We start from the raw sequence: 18,189 nt of genomic DNA, 5'->3' as shown, positions 1-18,189 counted from the left end.
ATGCAGTTCTTTGCCTGCTTTTTCATGCTACTATTTACAAAAAGTTCTGATGTTCAACAGAATTTTAAGTCTTCCTAAGGCGAACCACAGTATCCTTGAAGGCCTACCTGTCATTAGGTCATATCTTTTGAAACAGCCTCGTATTCTGAGGAATCATTATCACATGGTCAAGTTGCACATCCGTTCCTTTCACTGTCCCCAGAACTCTCCCAGCCTGCTGCTGAGGCCAAGCCCTGAACGGCCTGACCCAATGTCAGGGCTGCCTTGCTTTGGGCAGGGAACAGACCAGAGGACCTGCTGATGTCCCTTCTGACATCAGAGGCTATATGTTACTGTAAGTTACAAATGAATTCTGTAGCTGTCTTGGCTTGCTTACTAATTTAGTTTCCACAGTCCTTCAATTCTTGAGCCATTGGGGTGGTCCCTAGATAATGTCTTGCAGAAAGGGTGCTCTCATCTTAGGAGGGGTTGAGAACGATACGAGTTTTTTCTAAATAAGCAATTTGCCTTGGTAATAGGCATCATCTGTTGGATGGAGACTTTTCATCAGTAACTGTCTGTAGTGTTCCACACAGGTCATGTTACAGATGAAAGATATCATGGTGAAATCATGCTGAAAACCACAGATTAGGATCCCCAACAGACAGGAATGGTCAAATGTTATGTTCAGCCCCAAGGAATTTCAGTTGCCCTCAGAGATGATGGTGTTGGGCCGCTGCAAACACTCCATCACACTAATGTTAATACTGCCTTTCACCCAGAAGTGTAATGGAGTGTGCTTCCTCCTACCTCTTGTCAGTTCCTTGATATATAAATATTGACATTTGATTGTAGCCAGTGAGGAACTTGATCTTTTGTGCTAGAATAAGAGCAAATGGCATAGAAGTAGGGATGTGCATTTTCTTCTGTAGCACCTGAAGAAACCAAGCCTGAGGCCAAGCTGAACAAACCCAGAATTATTCAGTAAAAATAAAAAGAAAACAAAACAAAATTAAAAAACTGGACAAGCTGAACAAACCCAGAATTATTCAGTAAAAAAAAAAAAAAATAAAAAAAAAAATGAAAAAACTAAAGGGGCTAAGTTCAGCACTGCTTAAATGAAGAGTTGTTTCTTATACTTTTATCCGTTTGTTTCAATCACAAATTTGACAAATATGTAATGGAAAATATGAAGAAAAATTGCTAAAATGAAAACCTTTAAGAGGAATTACCTGATTATTCCATTCTACCCACATCACCAGTCACATGCTTGGCTATAAAATTTCCGCAACTAGGCAGGAAACATAAAATTTGATGATTATATTATTTGAAAAATAGCTGTATAAAAAACCATAGGTTATAAGTGGCAGCAAATGCTCTTTGGAATAAGAAACCAGTAGTTTTCAATTAGTGTTAAATGAGAAATTATGTTATGTCAGCTGATACTGAATGGGTATAAATGTCTGTATTAGTACAAAATTATCTGATGTCTGGAAAAGAAATTAATTTACTGAACTGATATTAATCAGGCTTATTATCTTTAGTGCGGCAGCTGCCATCTTGGCTGATGCAGAAGGAATCGAACAAGGATTTCTAGAGCCAAATCCTATGGGCATGGATTAGCTGAAGGAACCGTCTCTCATCACGAGTGCTGTAACACATGCATTTATAATTGAGGGAAGACCTTGTTTGTACATAAGAAAGGGATGTGGGGTTCTGTTTGGGAAACGGGGAATTGCTATTCATAATAATTATCCTGTGAGCACTGGGCACAGAGGAGGTCAGACAGTAAACAAGATTTCGGTGTTTCTTAGGGTTTGGCATAATGATGGCTGATAAAACTCTGCTTACCTAGCTCAGGTAATTTCTGCTTTGACCTGTAGCACTTCCTTTGTTCAGTCTGGTATTAGAAGTCAATATTTATTCTTCTACTTAACCTTCTCCACGATGTCATCCATTGTGTGTGATGATTTCTATCAGGAGAAGCATTTTTATTAATTAAACTTTTCTAATAGACTGTGCTTAGCCAGCTTCTGAGTGACTCACATAACCCACAGGTCTTGTATGTATGTTTTTGTTCATAGGGCAATTTGCTTAAATGAATTTTAAGCAGCCATCATGGCAGACGTTCTTGCAGTTGTCAGTGCTTTGCTCTGTGTGTTACTCAGAAGTACGTTGCTTGGTCATGGTATGAAAATGGCAAGGCACTTAAGTAACAGACCATTTTAATCTACTTTTCTCCGTCAATTTAAATCTGACACATGCAATCTTCAGCCATTGCCCTGCTTTATCATCAGGAGTTTTTTAAACAGCAATTTAAAGGAGGTTTAAACAGTAATTTGCCTGGCTTTGCAAGGCTCGCCCATGGCTGCCACCCTGTGAGTACTGCCACTGCTTTGCTGGTAGAAATAATATGGCCCTTGTCCATATTAATTTTCGGTGCACACAGATTTTTACTCGCCCAGAGTACACATCTAAGGAGAAATGTAGTTGATTCAGGAGTATTCATGCAATAAAAAGTGAATAAGCGTATGTACAGTGGGAGAGGGGGAAAAAGTTACGATTTCTGCCTCTCAGCTGCTATTAAGCTGCATCCTCACAGACAGCATAAGGACAGCACTTTGAGGGCAAGAAAGATACCTACAGCAGAGCCAGTGAGTTTCAAAGTCATTTTGTGTCAGATGGCTGATCTGTATTTATTCTGCCAATGCAGTAACTGCCCCTGGAGAGCATGCTCCACTCTTTACCTGAGTCAGGACATATGGAAATATGACATCTGCTACTGCAATACTTCCACAAATGTGATTGTGAATCTTGGAACTAGAGCTGAACTTTTCATCACAACAACTAATTCTTAATTCTGCTTTTCTCATGAGCAAAAAAATGCCTGGGGCTGCTATTTTCTCCCATATGACTGAAAAATGCTGGCTATACAAGCACCACATGGGAAGGAGGTGACAATGTTATTAAACAGACGTATTTGTCATGGCATTTACCTCTGTGGCATAAGAGAGGCTTACAAACAAAGCATCCTATGAGAAGGTAAACAATCCTTTCTTCTTTTGAAAAGGATAAAAAAAAGCATAGAAAATGAAATAATTTTGCCAAGGTCACCCAGCAAGTAAAGTTAGGAATTCAGGATGGATATTCCTTCTTATATCTGCCTTAAATTCTTCTGACATTAAAAATCTATGAATTTTAACCCCAAGACTATACATTTTGATCTGGAGAGTCATGTAAGATTTCCTTGATACAATCTTAAGAAGAAAACCTTCTTGGTTAGGGGTTCATTAGAAGGGTATTCATTTTATTCAAAAGTTTATTCAGATCTGGTCCCACGGTTGAACATGCCTCAGCAGAGCTAAGATGGACATGTAAACCTAGATGAAACCTAATGTCTACTGCCCAGCAAGGAAAAAGCAACAAGCTATCTGAAACAGATTAATTTCAGCAAGCGTCTGCAGACTGAGCCAACCTTATTTCACGTAGGTCTATGCCTCACTTTCCTACTGTGCCTGCCCTCCAGCTCTTCTGTTTTCCATGGTAACTAGGCCAGCTGTCAACTAGGAAAATACCCTTGGGCCAACTAAAAAAGAAAAGTTTTCTCTTATATCTTACAGCAGGCTTTCCCTGGTACATAAGCTTAACTTCAAATTCCCACTCTCTCTTTACAAAGCCAATATTTAGTGGCAATAAAGCAGTGAAGCAGAAGGAAGATCAGAACCAGGCCAGTATTTAAAAAAGAGAAATCTAAAAGGTATTTTCTTCTCTGCTCTGCTCTCCTTTCCTACCCTTGCGAAAGGGTATTGCTATATATAAGGGGGAGTGAAAAATGAATAGAGACCAAGAAAGGAGGAAGAAAAACAAAACTGTAAAGAAAGAAAACAGGCCTAGAAAGAAGGGGTATGAAGGGAACAGAAACATTCTTGTTTAAGATGTAAATGCTTGTTCTCCTGTCCTGGCCCTGACAGGAATGAGCTGACAAGTACTGTTCCTCATGGTCTCCTCTGCTTTAATTAAATGAAAACATGGTAGGTGTCATCTGGTTTGAAGAAGACTGCAGAGTAGCCTTATGCATAAAGAGAGCTGCAGTCTGAAGAGATTTCTCTGTTAGAAGATTCAGAATCATGAAAAGATGAAAAAGTGTTATTGGGACTCCAGAGACACCCCTATTGAAAATTCTGATTTTCTTTCTTCTATTCCCTGAAAACAAATGAGTTTTGATAGTTATTTTTGAAGTGTAAAGGACTGTATGTCTTCATGATGCCACTTTACTTGAGCTATGGAGTTTCTCTCAAGGTTACTCTTTTGACAAAGTTGCACACACGCATGCACAGAGGTAACAAGTTGCTGTAACCTGATGATCTGATCTATGCATCCTTTGCTGTTGTGCAGCATTGAGATGCCATGTGGCAAACTGCTAGCAAAGAACATTCGACGTCTTACAGAAAGCATACTACATCAGGTATGAGAGTACTACTCAAAACGGTGTTTTGCAATCATGTAATTATACTGAGGTACCATCACTGTTGAAACACCTAAAGCCATACCTGCTGGAGGCTCATTATACCTCCCTATTCCTGTGTAGGCAGTGATCTGAAAAAAATTCCCTTTGTTAAATACTGGGAAAAGAAGATAAGCAGGGCAACTCGCTAGAGCAGAGAAGTCCAGATAAAATTAAAGTTCCAGAAAAGATGACATGTCAGGAAGTAATGAGGGGTCGGGGTCCTAGTTCTTGCACCTGTATTACCTGCATTTAAACCACAATGGATCCACAGACAGGTTGTTCCAGAGAGGTAGAAGTATTGCTGCCTTAAACAAAAAACGTTGACTCTGCATGTGTTTGGAATGTATCAGATCTCATGCATCCTTCCTCTGCTGTTGGCATATGAGCACCTTGTCTGTAAAAATCTGACACTCTGCTTCAGAGATAACAACTTTGACTGTAGACATTGTTAAACAAAGCAAATTCTTGTAACTGAGTGCAAAGCAAATAGGAGCATTAATAGCCCATCTCAAGATCTACAGCTTTGCAGAATGAATTCTTTTGAATGACATAATATTTGCAAAGCAATGTCACTCTCTTATCCTACTCCCCCCAGCCCCGCAACCAAACACCTCCTTTCTCAAACCCAGACTGAGTCATAAGAATGGTAACCTGAAATATCTAGGATTATAAAGTACGGATCTGGTTTAGAATGTATGAATAAAATCTGGAACTGCTTCTAATATGAGCATAATGACCTTGTAGAAAGATTATATTAGTTTCTCCCTGAAGCTACCTCTGTATTAGTATATTAAAAAAGTTTAAAAACAAACAAACAATTAAAAAAAAAGTAAACAAAAAACAAACAAGTGAAGATAGTATTTAAAAGTGAATGAAAGTGTTGCAGTGTAACTCAGGTTTAATTCTGTAATTCTGTGTAAATTTGGATTGCCCAGTGCATGCAGAACCATACAGAATTAGTTCTGTGTCATACATTTTGTTTTACAGTGCCGTAAGAAACTTTTTGTTCCAGCTGAGAAGCTAATGGGAAGCTACAGAAGCTATCCAAAGCCATGTTGGTAGACATGAACTACCAAAACAATAGGCAGATGAAGAAAAACATTTTCAGATTTTCCTCAATGTATTGCTGTGATAACTGTGACCTAACTTCAGATACAGTGCAAACCTTAGAAACTCCATTGGCACTAGTGGACTGCTTGAACCTGGATTAATTTTGTGGTTTATTTAGATGTTTTGAAACTAGAGTAGCTTAGCCACCTCCTGTATCCAATTAATTGCTAGCATATTTGGCCATCATCCCATTAAAGACATTGGGTCTGCTCATTTTAGCAGTGATTATCCCATCTAATCCCATTCATTGTAAGCTTCCAATGCAGTTACCCACTGGGAAGAATACAATGATTTCTGTTATGCCTGGAATGAATGGCATATTTCAGTTCCTCTGCCACAAATTTACTCCAAGCTGTTGCAAAGATAGATGGTTGGTAGCTTTCAGTCTTGCTGAATCTGGTGTAAGTAAGATAATGCATGAAATTCTGACAACAATATGGCATTTGTTCTGAGTAGAAAATCCGCAGAACACAAGCACAGACAGGGACATACCTAGTGACGTGAAGAAAACACTGGCAAAGATGAAACAAGACTTTTAAAAATTAATGCCATACTTGAATGCCATGTTTCTCATTGAATGGAAAAAAATACTGTTCCATTGATAATCTTCATGTAAATGCTAAGTGCAATACATTTGTTAAGCAGCTTTTTTTTTATTATTATTTTTATTGGCATATAGTTTTTGGAGGGCAAAGTTAGTCATTCACTGTTACTATCTTTACTGACACAGTGGTATTTTTTCTATTAATAGTTGAGAACAGTTAGACCTATAGTTGCAAGCCTGAGCTTAAGTCACTCTGTATTAATGACACTTCAGGGTGAAGGTATTTCATTTCTGTAGCTTTGGATTGATGCTTTATTAGGGTGGGATCTTTGGTGGACTGTAAACCCTTGCTCAGATTCTGAAGTTATTTAAAGTCAGCACTGTTGTACACAGATGTTGTTGGAAACAACCACTAGTTTCATTATGTTGATGTTCTGCTGCAGGTATTTTTTGTGTTTGTGATAGTGTGTTAAAAAATTGGGTCCTCTGCTGCTTGCAGACCCCACCTAATGAAGAGGAGCAGACTAGAAAGAGACCATCTTTACTAAGAATTATTTGTATTATTTTTTTTACAAACTGGAGCAGCAAGAGACAAACACTGTCAGCACTTCTTTTTACTAGATAATTGTAGCACTTACATTGATGTTAACATGTCCATTCAATAAATTGGAGAAGACATGTTCTGAGGGCAATCTTTTATTTCTTAGACCTTAGGCCAGGTACCATCTACTATCTGGTATTGACAGTGGTACCAGTGCACCCTTATACTCTCCTATTAATTCTTGATACAGTTCATTTTCAAGGTAAATGCTTTCTCTTCTCCAGACAAAACCAGTTTTATCTGGGGTTAATTTTCTTAATACATAACTGTGTGCATCTAACTATATTATGTAACAAATTAAACATTTTTCTGCTAGGCAACCTTAGCAGTGTTTGGCAACTTACTTGCATAGTGTGGCATAGCTTTTGTTTTCACTGATCTGCTAATTTTTTGTGAGTCAGCAGGACATGCGTTCCACGGTTAAGACATTCAGTGGGAGTAGGGGGAGCTGGGTTGATTGAATCTACCGGGTCAAGTGATTTGTCTGGATGCAAATTACATTGCCTTGTTCATAAAGATCTTTGAGAGAAGATTAACGAATAATGGCAACTAGTCCCTTGGCTCCCATAGAAATGTGTTTCTCAAGCCTAACCAGCATACTTTATAAGAAGTCTGCAACAATTTTTTGTTGTCTAAGGGAGACCAATGTGTTAGACATCTGTTCTAAGGTGTGCTTTCAAAAAAGAATCAGAAAAAAAAAAAAAAAGCAAATGTATTACATGGCCTTTTAAAACAAAATTTCACTTTAAGCAGATGTATTTTCTGTTCAAGGGTAAAGCTTTGAAAAATGAGTCTATAAAAGCAGCTCTGTTGTATGAGAAGCAGCAGGTGAAACTGACTGCAGGTTCCTTATGCGAGGGGTATGGGGAGCCAAAAGTGGCCCAGTGCTGCAAGCTACTGAACAGCTGCTGCTCTTCCATCCTGGAGACTTGCTCAGTTAGAAAGATTCAGAGAAAATATTGTACCACACTTCCCTCAGTTTGCTCAAGAAATGTAAACATTCATTCTCTTGTTCTAGAATAGAAAGAAAGAAAAGAAAGATAGCAGACAAGGCAGAGTTCTTCCAGCCCTCTTGTGCCTTTCCCTTTCTGCTGGCTTCGTACTTAGTCAAAAAAAAGGGAGAGTGAAGGGGGGTTCGGTCTTGGTCCTTCCAGTCAAGCGGATGGCCTCGCACTGTATTTCTGTAAAGCTGTGGAAAATGCTCACTACTAGTCACTTGGAAGAACTGCTACATCCCTTCCATCTTTGTTGTACGTTAACTCTTCTGCCTAATGGACTTTGTTCCTCATTCTCCCCTGCAGAAATTTTGTTGTTCTCAACATGTTAGGCATTTTGTGTTTCTCAGTTCATTGGTTTTTATGTCTGTTGCTTTGTTGGTTGCCATGGCCCATTAGATCTACACAGAATGTCTGTATTTTTTTCTGTTTTCCTTTCTGACTTGTAGTACATAAATCACACCTTTGTTGAATTTGGAGTTAGTTTAAAAAGGGAGGTATTATCCTGTATCTATTTTTTACAGGAATTTGACAGAGATAACCTGTATGTTTCTCTTGAATAACAAAAGGCCATGAGAAAAGAGCCACTCAACGGCTTTCCAGCAAGGTTAATGAAATTAAATTTTGCTGTCCAGTGAAGTTTTAGCTCACTGAGGAGCTGAAGGAGGCTGGAAACAGAGATGACATTGCAACAAGTGCAAGTGTTCCTTTCTGTTCTCTGCAGCAATAACTGCCATCCTACAGACATGTTCCTGGGAGCTTCAGAAAGTTCAGTCATCCATCCTAGGCACTGGCAAAGAGATCAGAAAAGCCACGGTCATATTTGCCAGCTTGGCACTCTGCTGCCTTAGAGTTTGGCTGTGTCTAATGAGGCTGTCCCTGAGTGGATCAGCTAGCAAGTGAGAAAGATGTGTTCTGCAGACTTGGCTGCACTCTGCAGAGGAGTAAGGGGAGTTGAGGGCATAGGGGATGAAGAACAGGTACTTACTAGAATCTGGAATTCATTGAAGTTCACAGTTTGTGCAGTACTTGCTATGTTGATACCTCTATCAAAGGGATCATTCCTGTTATCACTGTCAAGGAAGTAAAAACCATGTCCAATATAATCTTGGGGAGATAAAAGAAAAATTAAGCAAGGTTTTACTTGCAACTGAGTAATTAATAGCAGCAGTTGCCTACTCATCTTCAATCACAGGCTAGATGGAGGTATTAATCTTCAACAGTGAGGCTTAAGAAGCTGCAAAGCCCAAATGTAACCCCACTGGCAAACTGCCCGTTACTTATTTTTCTGTTTAAGAATGCAAACACTAAAATTTTCTTCAAGAAGTCAAAAATTAAGTCAGTCATGTGCTTCAGGTGTATGCCATAGCCTCATGGCACAATAAAACACAACGGACAGTTTAGGAGCATTGCAGGATGTCTAATATCAATCAAGACAGATGGCAACCTTAGATATGGAAGCTGTGCAGTGGTAGAGAAGTGTGTGTGCTAATCTTTGACATGAAGGGCTGTGGAGGGTAACTTAAAAACAATTAAAGCTGTAATGAGCAGCAGTCTTGTACTAATGTTCTCTTCTTCTGTGACACATCCTGCCTCCAGCTTAGTGAAACAAGAAAACAGGCGTGAAATACACTTTCACAACAAAGCACATTGACTTCCTTGGTCAAGTTTACCAGAGATTGACCAATGACAGTAAGTACCTCAGTGCTCACCTTAAAACACTGAGACACCTCATTTTCATAGTGTGCTTCTGAATTCAAAGCACCTTAAGCGAAGAGTGCACAGTGTGTATGCTGGTAGGCACAGCTTTTGTGTAATAAACACCAGACATCACTTGGAAATTAATTAGAGTCACTACTCTGACTTCGATGTCACATGTAAATAACCCAGTCAAACTGTACCTTGCTCTTTCATAGCAGTTAGGAGTTAAACCTGAAATAATACAGTGGAGATCCTGGCCTTTCCTTGGGTTTCTTTTGCTACAATGAGGTTTGATAGGGCTACCTGTAAACTATCTGTCCTGCCTTGCTCTCTGGCTCACCCTGCTCCCCTTTCTGAAGGAGGCAAGGAACAGATTTTCAAGCAGCAGAGTTATCTGAGCAGCCTCACTCTTTCACTAGCTGCCAAATCCAACTTGGAGAGCAGGCTGTGTCTGCTGCAAGGGCTTTAGAGCACCAGCTTCCCTCTCCCCCCACACCACAGGAGAATGAAGCCAGCTAAACTCTTTTGGTACCAACACCCAATGTCATTACTTTTCTTCCTCCCCACCCCCACCCCCCTTTTTTTCTCTTTTTTTTTTTTTTCTTTTTCTTTTCCTTTTTTCCATAGCTTCTGGTTTTAGCCCTGTTTCTCCTCCTCTGACACAGCAGCCAACTCAGCTTGATTCAATTCCACCTTCCCTTCTGCCCTGTGGCAGAAGTCTCTCCAGCACACTTGTGTTTCTGTACCTGGAAAACACTTACAAAACAGAGGCAGTCTAGTTTTCTTCATTGCTAAATTTCAGCCAGCATCCTTCTGCTTCCAGCCACATTGTGCTGTACCACAAAAATGACCTTGGGACAGTGTCTGAATTCCCCTGGCCTTGCTGAGAACAAGGGCATTTGTCCCAAATCAGAAATCCCTGAAGAGTGAGGAAGTCTCCCTGTTGTTAGGAGCAAGATCCTCTGTCTAAGCCTGGCATAAAGCCAGGCTTTTATATTGAGTTCTGTCTCACAGAATACTGTGAAAATTGTCAGGAAAAAAAAACCCCAACCAAAAACCTTCACATACTTTCTCACTGGCAGCCTTGAGTTTTAAATCATTACAGTTTTGTCTTCATCTGTCACAGCTAGGCATCCTGTTCTAACTTGAAAATTTCATTAGTGTCTTGAGCATTTCTCCATCCTGCAGCCTCAGGAGTTGCAGACTTTCCTATCTTCTCTGAGCTCTCGAAATGGCAGAGTGAAGATATGTGTACCAGGAAACTGGGAAGACAGAATTACAACAGCATATTTGTTCAGTTGCTGAATAAACATTTCGGCAAAGCCTACAATGAGTCATCACATTAAAAGCTGTCCTTTGTATCTCCTTGGGACTGCTATTATAAAATTAATAGAAAAGTCAGACCCACTTAATCCAAGTCATTTTGCAAATTAAGGTCTACAGGCTTTTAAAAGCATGCCTACCCCAGTGGGCAGGCAGGAGGAGGTTGTGCTGCCTGTACCGTCATAGTCGCTAGACACATTTTGGATGCAGAGCCCCGAGTCCCTCATGGGGCTGCTGGGGAAGCACATGCCCTGTCAGAAGCTGCTCTGTGACTTGAAACTGTGGAATGTGTGCTGGGCTGCAGCTGGCATGGAAATGGGTTTTACTAGTGAGATCTTGATGACTGCCTCAACTTTCCCTATGGACTGAGCTCAAGAAGCACACGTGGGAAATTCAGACTCTATACATCCTCTGTCCTCATGTACACCTTATGCATAAGCTATCTGAATCTGGCCCATAATCCTTTCTCAGGTCAAAAAGAAATCTTTATATTGTGTGCGTATATAAGCTTATTTTCTGTGAACACTCAGCCATAAGAATAATCAAAAAGTGGATCCTTTGCATTGATCTGCCTTATGCAGGGAGTATATCTGTCTAAAATAGGAAAACGTTTTGGTTTTGCTGTTTTGCTTCCTGCATGTGAAATCTTAAGTCTTTCATTTTAGGGAAATGAAAAGTTGATCTAATGTTCTGTATATCTGGGAGGATTAAAGTGATATCTCAAATGTGAAATATAGCCTTTCTGGGTTCCCTAAATACATTTTGTCAAAAATGCAGTAGGTGATGGAGTATGATTTAGATGCTCAGGAGATGATTCCAATGCAAGCCTAAGTCCAGACGGAAGATTCTGCACCAACATAACCTGGCCAATTCAAAGTAGATATCACAGTGTCTTTTCACTTGCACTTGTGTTTGCAGGGCAGAAGTGAACAAGTTTGTTCTGCCTGTGCTCCAAGACAAATACAGGCTGTTTAGCTGGACTGAGACTGAACTGGACTGTGCTTTGGTAGACTAAAATTCCTGCCCATGTGACAGTTTGGACTGTGCCAGTAATGCTTTTGTTTAACAAATAATCATCAAGCCTGTTCCTGACCTGCTGTTAAAGTGGACAGAGCATGTTTTCCTTTTAAATCACCTTGTTTGCCTACAACCAAGCTAAAAGGCCGCTGCAAAGTGTGATTCAGTACCCTAAAGATGGGCTATTTGAGACAGCATAGGGTGTCTGAGGCACCTGCCTGGCAGTGGCACCCATGACAGCTTGCGTCTAGTGGACCCATGCCCTTCCAAGGCAGCAGCTGGAGGCCAAACAAGATTGTCATAGATATCTAAAATGGCATGAAGTATCTACGTTTAAGAAAATTAATACCATCCTGTGGAATCTTGGACTTACTCTGCTTGAAATCTGGAAGAATTAGTTTACCCACTGCCATATATGGATGTACTGTCAGCCTTCTTCAGTTTGTGGAGGGTTCAGAATCAAAATACAGCTGCCTCTCTGTGCTGGGGTTTGCCTTCCAACAGACATCACAATGACAATTTGTATTTCTTTCCAATCCAAAAAGTAATTATTTGTTTTTACTAGTCTACAGAAAGAAATGTCATTCCAATCTCCTCCAGAGAGTGCTGATGATAAACTTCTCATATCTCTTTCCTTTCATGTCTAGGCATTTCTGATAGAAACACCACACATTCTTTTAAGATTTTCAGTACTTATAAACCCTTAGATGTTCAGAGGTTTGTGTAACTGGAAAGGTTTTTCAGAAACCAGTTGGTGATATCATTCTGCATTGAATTAAATAGAAAAGAGGACCAATTAGATAGGAAAAAAAGGATCATCACTTTATAAAAGATGGCAAGAATCCCTCATCACTGAAAGATGCATGGGCTACAGTAACAATATTATAAAGTCTTGTATATGATTTGAAGGACCTGAAGTGGCTATAGAAATTATGGGGTTTTACCATTAAATATCAGTGCTTGATATATATCTTGTTCTTGCTATTGGTTTTGTTTGGGTTTTTGGGGTTTTTTTTTTTGTGGTGTATTCATTTGTGAGGTGCCTTGATAGTCAACAGCTTCTCTGATTTCTGTCCTGTGAAAACTAGCTTTATTTGTTAGGTTTGAGTAACCTCATTAAGTAAGGGAAACTGCATTAAGATTCAGACATTTATAAGGAATTTAAGGTTTCGGATGTTCTCAAGGATGAAGTTGTGGGGAAGAAAGTTCAGACAAAAGCAAAGAGCAGTTCCTCAGTCCTTTAGGCAGAAGGAAATCCCAGATAATGGGCAGGTGTTAGCAGCAATATAAAGCTGGTGCTTCCATCTACACTTGTAGAAATAAATCAATTTTGTACAAAACCTTTGACCCACATAAGGAAAAAATGCCCCAGTGATCAATTCAATTACCTGAAAAACAAATCCTAAACTCCACAGCTTTCCTGGCCCAATGAATATGTAATTAGAGAAGACTGCATGGTGAACACAGAAAAAAATCAGCCCACTATGGTTTTGGTTTTGTTTCTGACTTTTATGTTAGAATAAAGCTTTTACAAACTTCAGTAGAACTAAGAACTGAGTTTTCACTCTAGACCAACACTTAGCAATAAAGAAAGGAATAAAGTGGGCTTTATAGCAGTATAGCCAATTTCAGAAATTTCTCCTCAACTTACAATAGTGAAAGTTTCTAGAACTGGTGATATGTCTGAGAGTAAAATGGTCTTTAAATGTACCTCTTAGCTGAAAGATGGGCTTGGTTGTGTAAGTGTGCTTGCCAGAGGAAAAAAAAAAAAAAACCAAACACAAAACAAATAGATTTAGGGATATATATACTTAAGACTGGAATCCAAATCATACAACTTATTTTCACTTTGTAAACCTTTCTTGCAGAAATAAGAAGAAATACAGGTACTGCACTACATAAAACAATAAGAAATAGCAAATTCCTATTGATTCAACACACTTAGAATCTCATTACTTATCAAATGGGACTTGAGTACTGCCAACAAATAAATGACATTATTTTTTTATTCTCTGCTGCCCAAAGTCACCAAATACAGATTAGTCTGGAGTCCATTTATTGTTCCTGCTAGAGGTGATATAAAATAAAAATCAGGTTTAGATACACAGATGTTTTTCTCCCTCCTTCATTCAGGTTGTTGAAGAATGCACAGAATGAAGTTCATTTCAAAAGTTGGTATCAGAAACTACTGGCTGCTCTCCAATTCTGTGCTGGAAAAACCCTGAACACTGAGTTTTCTAAGGAGGGGAAACTTGTCAGAATTCTGGAAGACATTGCCAAAAAAGTGAAAGCTGCCAGTGACCTGGAAAAAAAGGTTTGTTAAAAAATACCTCTCCTTCCATCTAAGCTTCTCCAGGTAATGTTATTTTTTTCTAAGGTGACACCTTTCTCCTGTAATGCCCTTTATATAAATAAACCCGAGATTTGACTAAAATTTGTAGAGCTGCTCTGAAAACAAGTAGAACATACGTATTTAATGGAAAAACTCTCATCACTATTACTCTTGAGGTCAGCAGATCTTTTAAGCCATTTAAACTCCTTCATCAATGGTTTTTCAACCAGACTTGGATGTGGACAGAAATAATGACAACAAAGACTGACAACATTTTGCTGAAAGGAATGCTGTCATTCAGAGCCTAATCCAAAATATTTGACTCCTGTACAGCTGCAGTGTTTCCTAAAAACTTTGCTAAGAGTAGTCCTTGATAGGGTGAACATCCTCATTTCTTAGCAAAGCCAACCAGAGTGGACTGTACTTATATAGCACTCAGCAGTTAATGCTGTATGCCTATCTGCAGATGCATTCCTGGCAGTAGAAGGCTTGCAGTCTTCTTCTCCAGCAGGTGCAGCTTTTATGTTGTGTAGGTGCATTTCCAATTAAAACTTGTTAATTTTCCAAGACAGCTGTTGTTAGTTACCTGATGTGTAAAACTGCTTCTTGCTGAGATCTTAGCAAGACAGACTAGAAAGCCAAATAAAAATATACCTGCCACTGCTGGTTATCATGAAAGTTATTGTGAATTCTTTTTGCCTCGTTAAGGATGCAAAGATTTTCAATGGATTTTTCAAAAAACTCTCAGTGTTGCTGCTGAGAGCAGCAAAGCAAACATGGAAGTTAAAAGATAGAAATATTTGCCAAGAGAAGAATCCATGTGAAGAAAAAGAAACAGTAGTGATACATTATATATCACTGATGCATAATTCAGAATTTAGAGATTAATCTCAAGGCTGCAGTTACTGTCATACTGAGAAACTCCCAAATCTTGCAGTTAACACACCAACAGTTAGGCAAGGGAGATCACAGTGCAAAGGCAACAAGCAATAACTTGTGAAGTTGTCTAGCAAGGCAAAAAAACCATGAGATGCCACAGAGCAAGTGCATGGCTAATCAGCCCCTAATGAAGGGTATTGAATGTGAGCCTACATGGCAGCATGAACTGGTAGTGCATCTAGACACAAAAAGCATGAATGTGGAGTAAAATCACAGTTCTTATTTTTAATAGCTGCACCTCACTGTGACCTCATTAGCTGTTACAAGGTTACATGGATGCTACCAGCTCCAGAAATTGTACTGCTTGTTTAAAATATAAAAAGACAGTCAACTGCTTCAAAGCTGATGTTATGTTGTGTTGCCATAATGATTCCCATATTGCAGGAGGTGTTAAAGGTGGAACTCAACAAACTTCAACAGTTTTTCCAGGAGGTAAAGGTTTGTCGGCTTCCTCTGAATCCTGCACTTGTTGTCCAAGGCATAGAGACAGATGTAAGTCCAGCTCATGCAAAGGATTACATTTTGTATTTGTTTGTTTGTTTGTCTGTTTTAGTATAAAGGGGAAGCGGGAGTGAATGGCTGCCTTGACTGGGAAATAATCTTAGTGGTATTAAGCATGAAACATCTGGTAAATGGACATCTAGCCTAATCCCCTTTAAACTGGGAATCTTTGAGGCAGAAGTGAAGGGCACTGGTGGGGTGGGTGTTGCATGGATGTCCCACCTTGCACAGCAGTGGTGACACAGAAGTCAAACTGAGCAGCCTGCTCTCAGGTGGCACTTTTGTTTTCTCATCTAAGACTCTCTTCTGCCACACATGGGAGCAGCTAGAAGCCTACAGCTAGCTTGCTTTTTGCTGAGGTGAGACTAGGCACATGACTGAGAGTTGCTAAAATATTAAATATTCATAGCAACTTACCTGTGTCTATGAACCCTATTAAAAAATACTTAAGAATAAAGGAAACAACAGTGCTCTTTAGTGTTACTTGACTTTACTTTGACCACAGTACTAAGACTTCTTAGTAATTCATTGTTTAGTAATGTTTTCATAAAAATGTTATGCCAGGAATAAGCTCTTCCATCTCTGGAGAAGGACAAGGCACCCAGCAGCAAGAGAAAACAAACCTGAACACCCCTATATATTATCAGTTATAGCTGCCTAATTACAGCTATTTGTGCTCTATTTTTGTTCTCTGGCTCATTATCCACGGTGGACCTGATTCTAAGAGGTGCTGATCCCTTCAATTGCCTTTGACCTGTGATTCTCCAAGTAATTGCTATTCAGCCTTGATCTCTCTGAGAACAGAGGTCTTCCAGCACCCTGCAGGCCTGGGCCAATTGTGCATGATATAAGTCAGAAGAATTTGAAGCCTGCTGCTTCTCATTGCTTTCAGGCTTTTTGGAAATAATGGCTAATGGAAAGGTACCTCACCATACAATTGTGCTATTTATACTGTGCCAGCTTGGCTGGACAGATACAAAATGTTTAAATATAAGTATCTGAAGAGAACTTCTTTTTTTTTATTTCTCTTAAAACATTATAGACCATTATCTTGCTATAAATATATGTAGCTTCTTGATTGAACTGTATGTTAGTATAATTATGCAAATTAGAATTTTAAAGCGATTATAATTACCTAAATTTATTTCATCTTGGGATCATCTGTTGATTTTACTAGTAGCAAGCACTGCTTCCAGCTCTGTCAGTAATGCATTATCTCACAGTAACCTTTCAAGCAGTTCCTGAGATATTTCATTTGGCAAAATTCCATAGGAGGTCAGGATTTCATCATCAATAATAGCTATTGCATTCGCAGAGGTATGATGTGGGTAAGACAATATTTGCATGCTTGTACCATGCTTTGAGATGTTTAGATGAAAAGCAAGAGACAGCTGTGTCTAGTGGTGTTTTTGTTCAAATCAGCCTCCATCGCACTCCAGCCAGTAAGGACAGCAGTAGCTCCTGTGGGACACTCATTATTTCCAGAAACTAGGCCATTAATTTACCGTCGTCTTTGGTAGTTTTTTTGGTGGGTCATCCCCCCCTCCCCCCCTTTTTTTTGTTTTAATGATGATTATAATACCACTCAAACAGGATTTGCAGCACTTGGCTCATTAATGCTTTTTGAAGCTCTTTGAGGTCTTCAGGTGGAAGGAGCTGTAGGGCATGAGAAATCAGATTTTATGTTTAATTAAGATATATTCCACATAAAATAGATTATGATTTTCAGAATTTCCTGTATCCTTAGCCAGAGTGAGGACAATAAAGAAATTAGCAGGTTCTTTGCTTCCGTAAAGATTGTATAATTGGGCAAATATTTTTTTTCTACAGAAAATAATAGGACCAAAGGCTTTTCAGTGCTTTACAGAGTCTCACTAGATCAGTCTTATGTACTTTGTCTACTCAGTTCCAGCCAAAGTTTATTATTAATAGGCCTGGGTAGAAATGAAAAACAATTAGTATGGAAAATATTATCTGTTCATATAATCTGGTTATTGAGTGAAACAAATTGTCCAGGAAAAAGAATTTCTCATTTTCCTGACCCAATTAAACAATCAATAATATCAAGAATTATTTTTTTTTATCAGTACTACTGAGCAGTATTTAACTTTAGCAGAGGTATTTTATTAGCCTGATGTTTTGTATATGTGACACTGTTGTTCTTCTCTCTCATTTTTTTTTTCCCTGAAGTCATGTTCATATTTTACGTCCAATGCTTTTCCATTAAAAATCTCCTTCATCAATGCAAATGCTCCAAGTGGAAACATCAATGTAATTTTTAAGGTATGTTCTTCCTCTAATCCTCAATTCCTTTTGTATGGAAAACATTGATTTGAAATTCACCTGATTTATGTTTTAAAACTTTAGCTTGAGAATGTTTGATTTGGCTCTGCTGTTCACTTTTCTCAATTATTTTTGACACTAGAGCTTTTAATGGGATATGTTGAGGCAATGCATTGAAGTATCAACCTTTTGATCAGTAAAGAACCAAATGACTTGTTTCAATTTATTTATTTTCTTAGTGGAGACAACCAGGCTAAAATATGAAGTTTATATTTGAAACCTAGTTTATTTACCACATTGAAGTCAGAGGGAAGTCTCAGGCAAAAGATAGTTCAGAATGACTGAATCCATTAGACT

General features: G+C 38.9%; 1 protein-coding gene across 1 annotated transcript in view; it reads left to right on the top strand.

Annotated features, from left to right (window-relative positions):
- Positions 1-18,189, top strand: part of PIK3C2G (phosphatidylinositol-4-phosphate 3-kinase catalytic subunit type 2 gamma) — a 208,241-nt gene that overhangs the window by 111,245 nt on the left and 78,807 nt on the right. The window contains exons 19-21 of the mRNA XM_027807693.2: positions 13,911-14,091; positions 15,433-15,540; positions 17,740-17,832. Of these exons, the coding sequence (XP_027663494.2) occupies positions 13,911-14,091; positions 15,433-15,540; positions 17,740-17,832 (382 nt within the window). The remainder of the gene's footprint in view (positions 1-13,910; positions 14,092-15,432; positions 15,541-17,739; positions 17,833-18,189) is intronic.

This window comes from Falco cherrug, chromosome 5 (assembly GCF_023634085.1).
Source record: "Falco cherrug isolate bFalChe1 chromosome 5, bFalChe1.pri, whole genome shotgun sequence".
NCBI classification, from domain to species: Eukaryota; Metazoa; Chordata; class Aves; order Falconiformes; family Falconidae; genus Falco; species Falco cherrug.
Note: the sequence above shows the minus strand (reverse complement) of the source record. Positions and strands in the feature narration are given on the sequence as shown.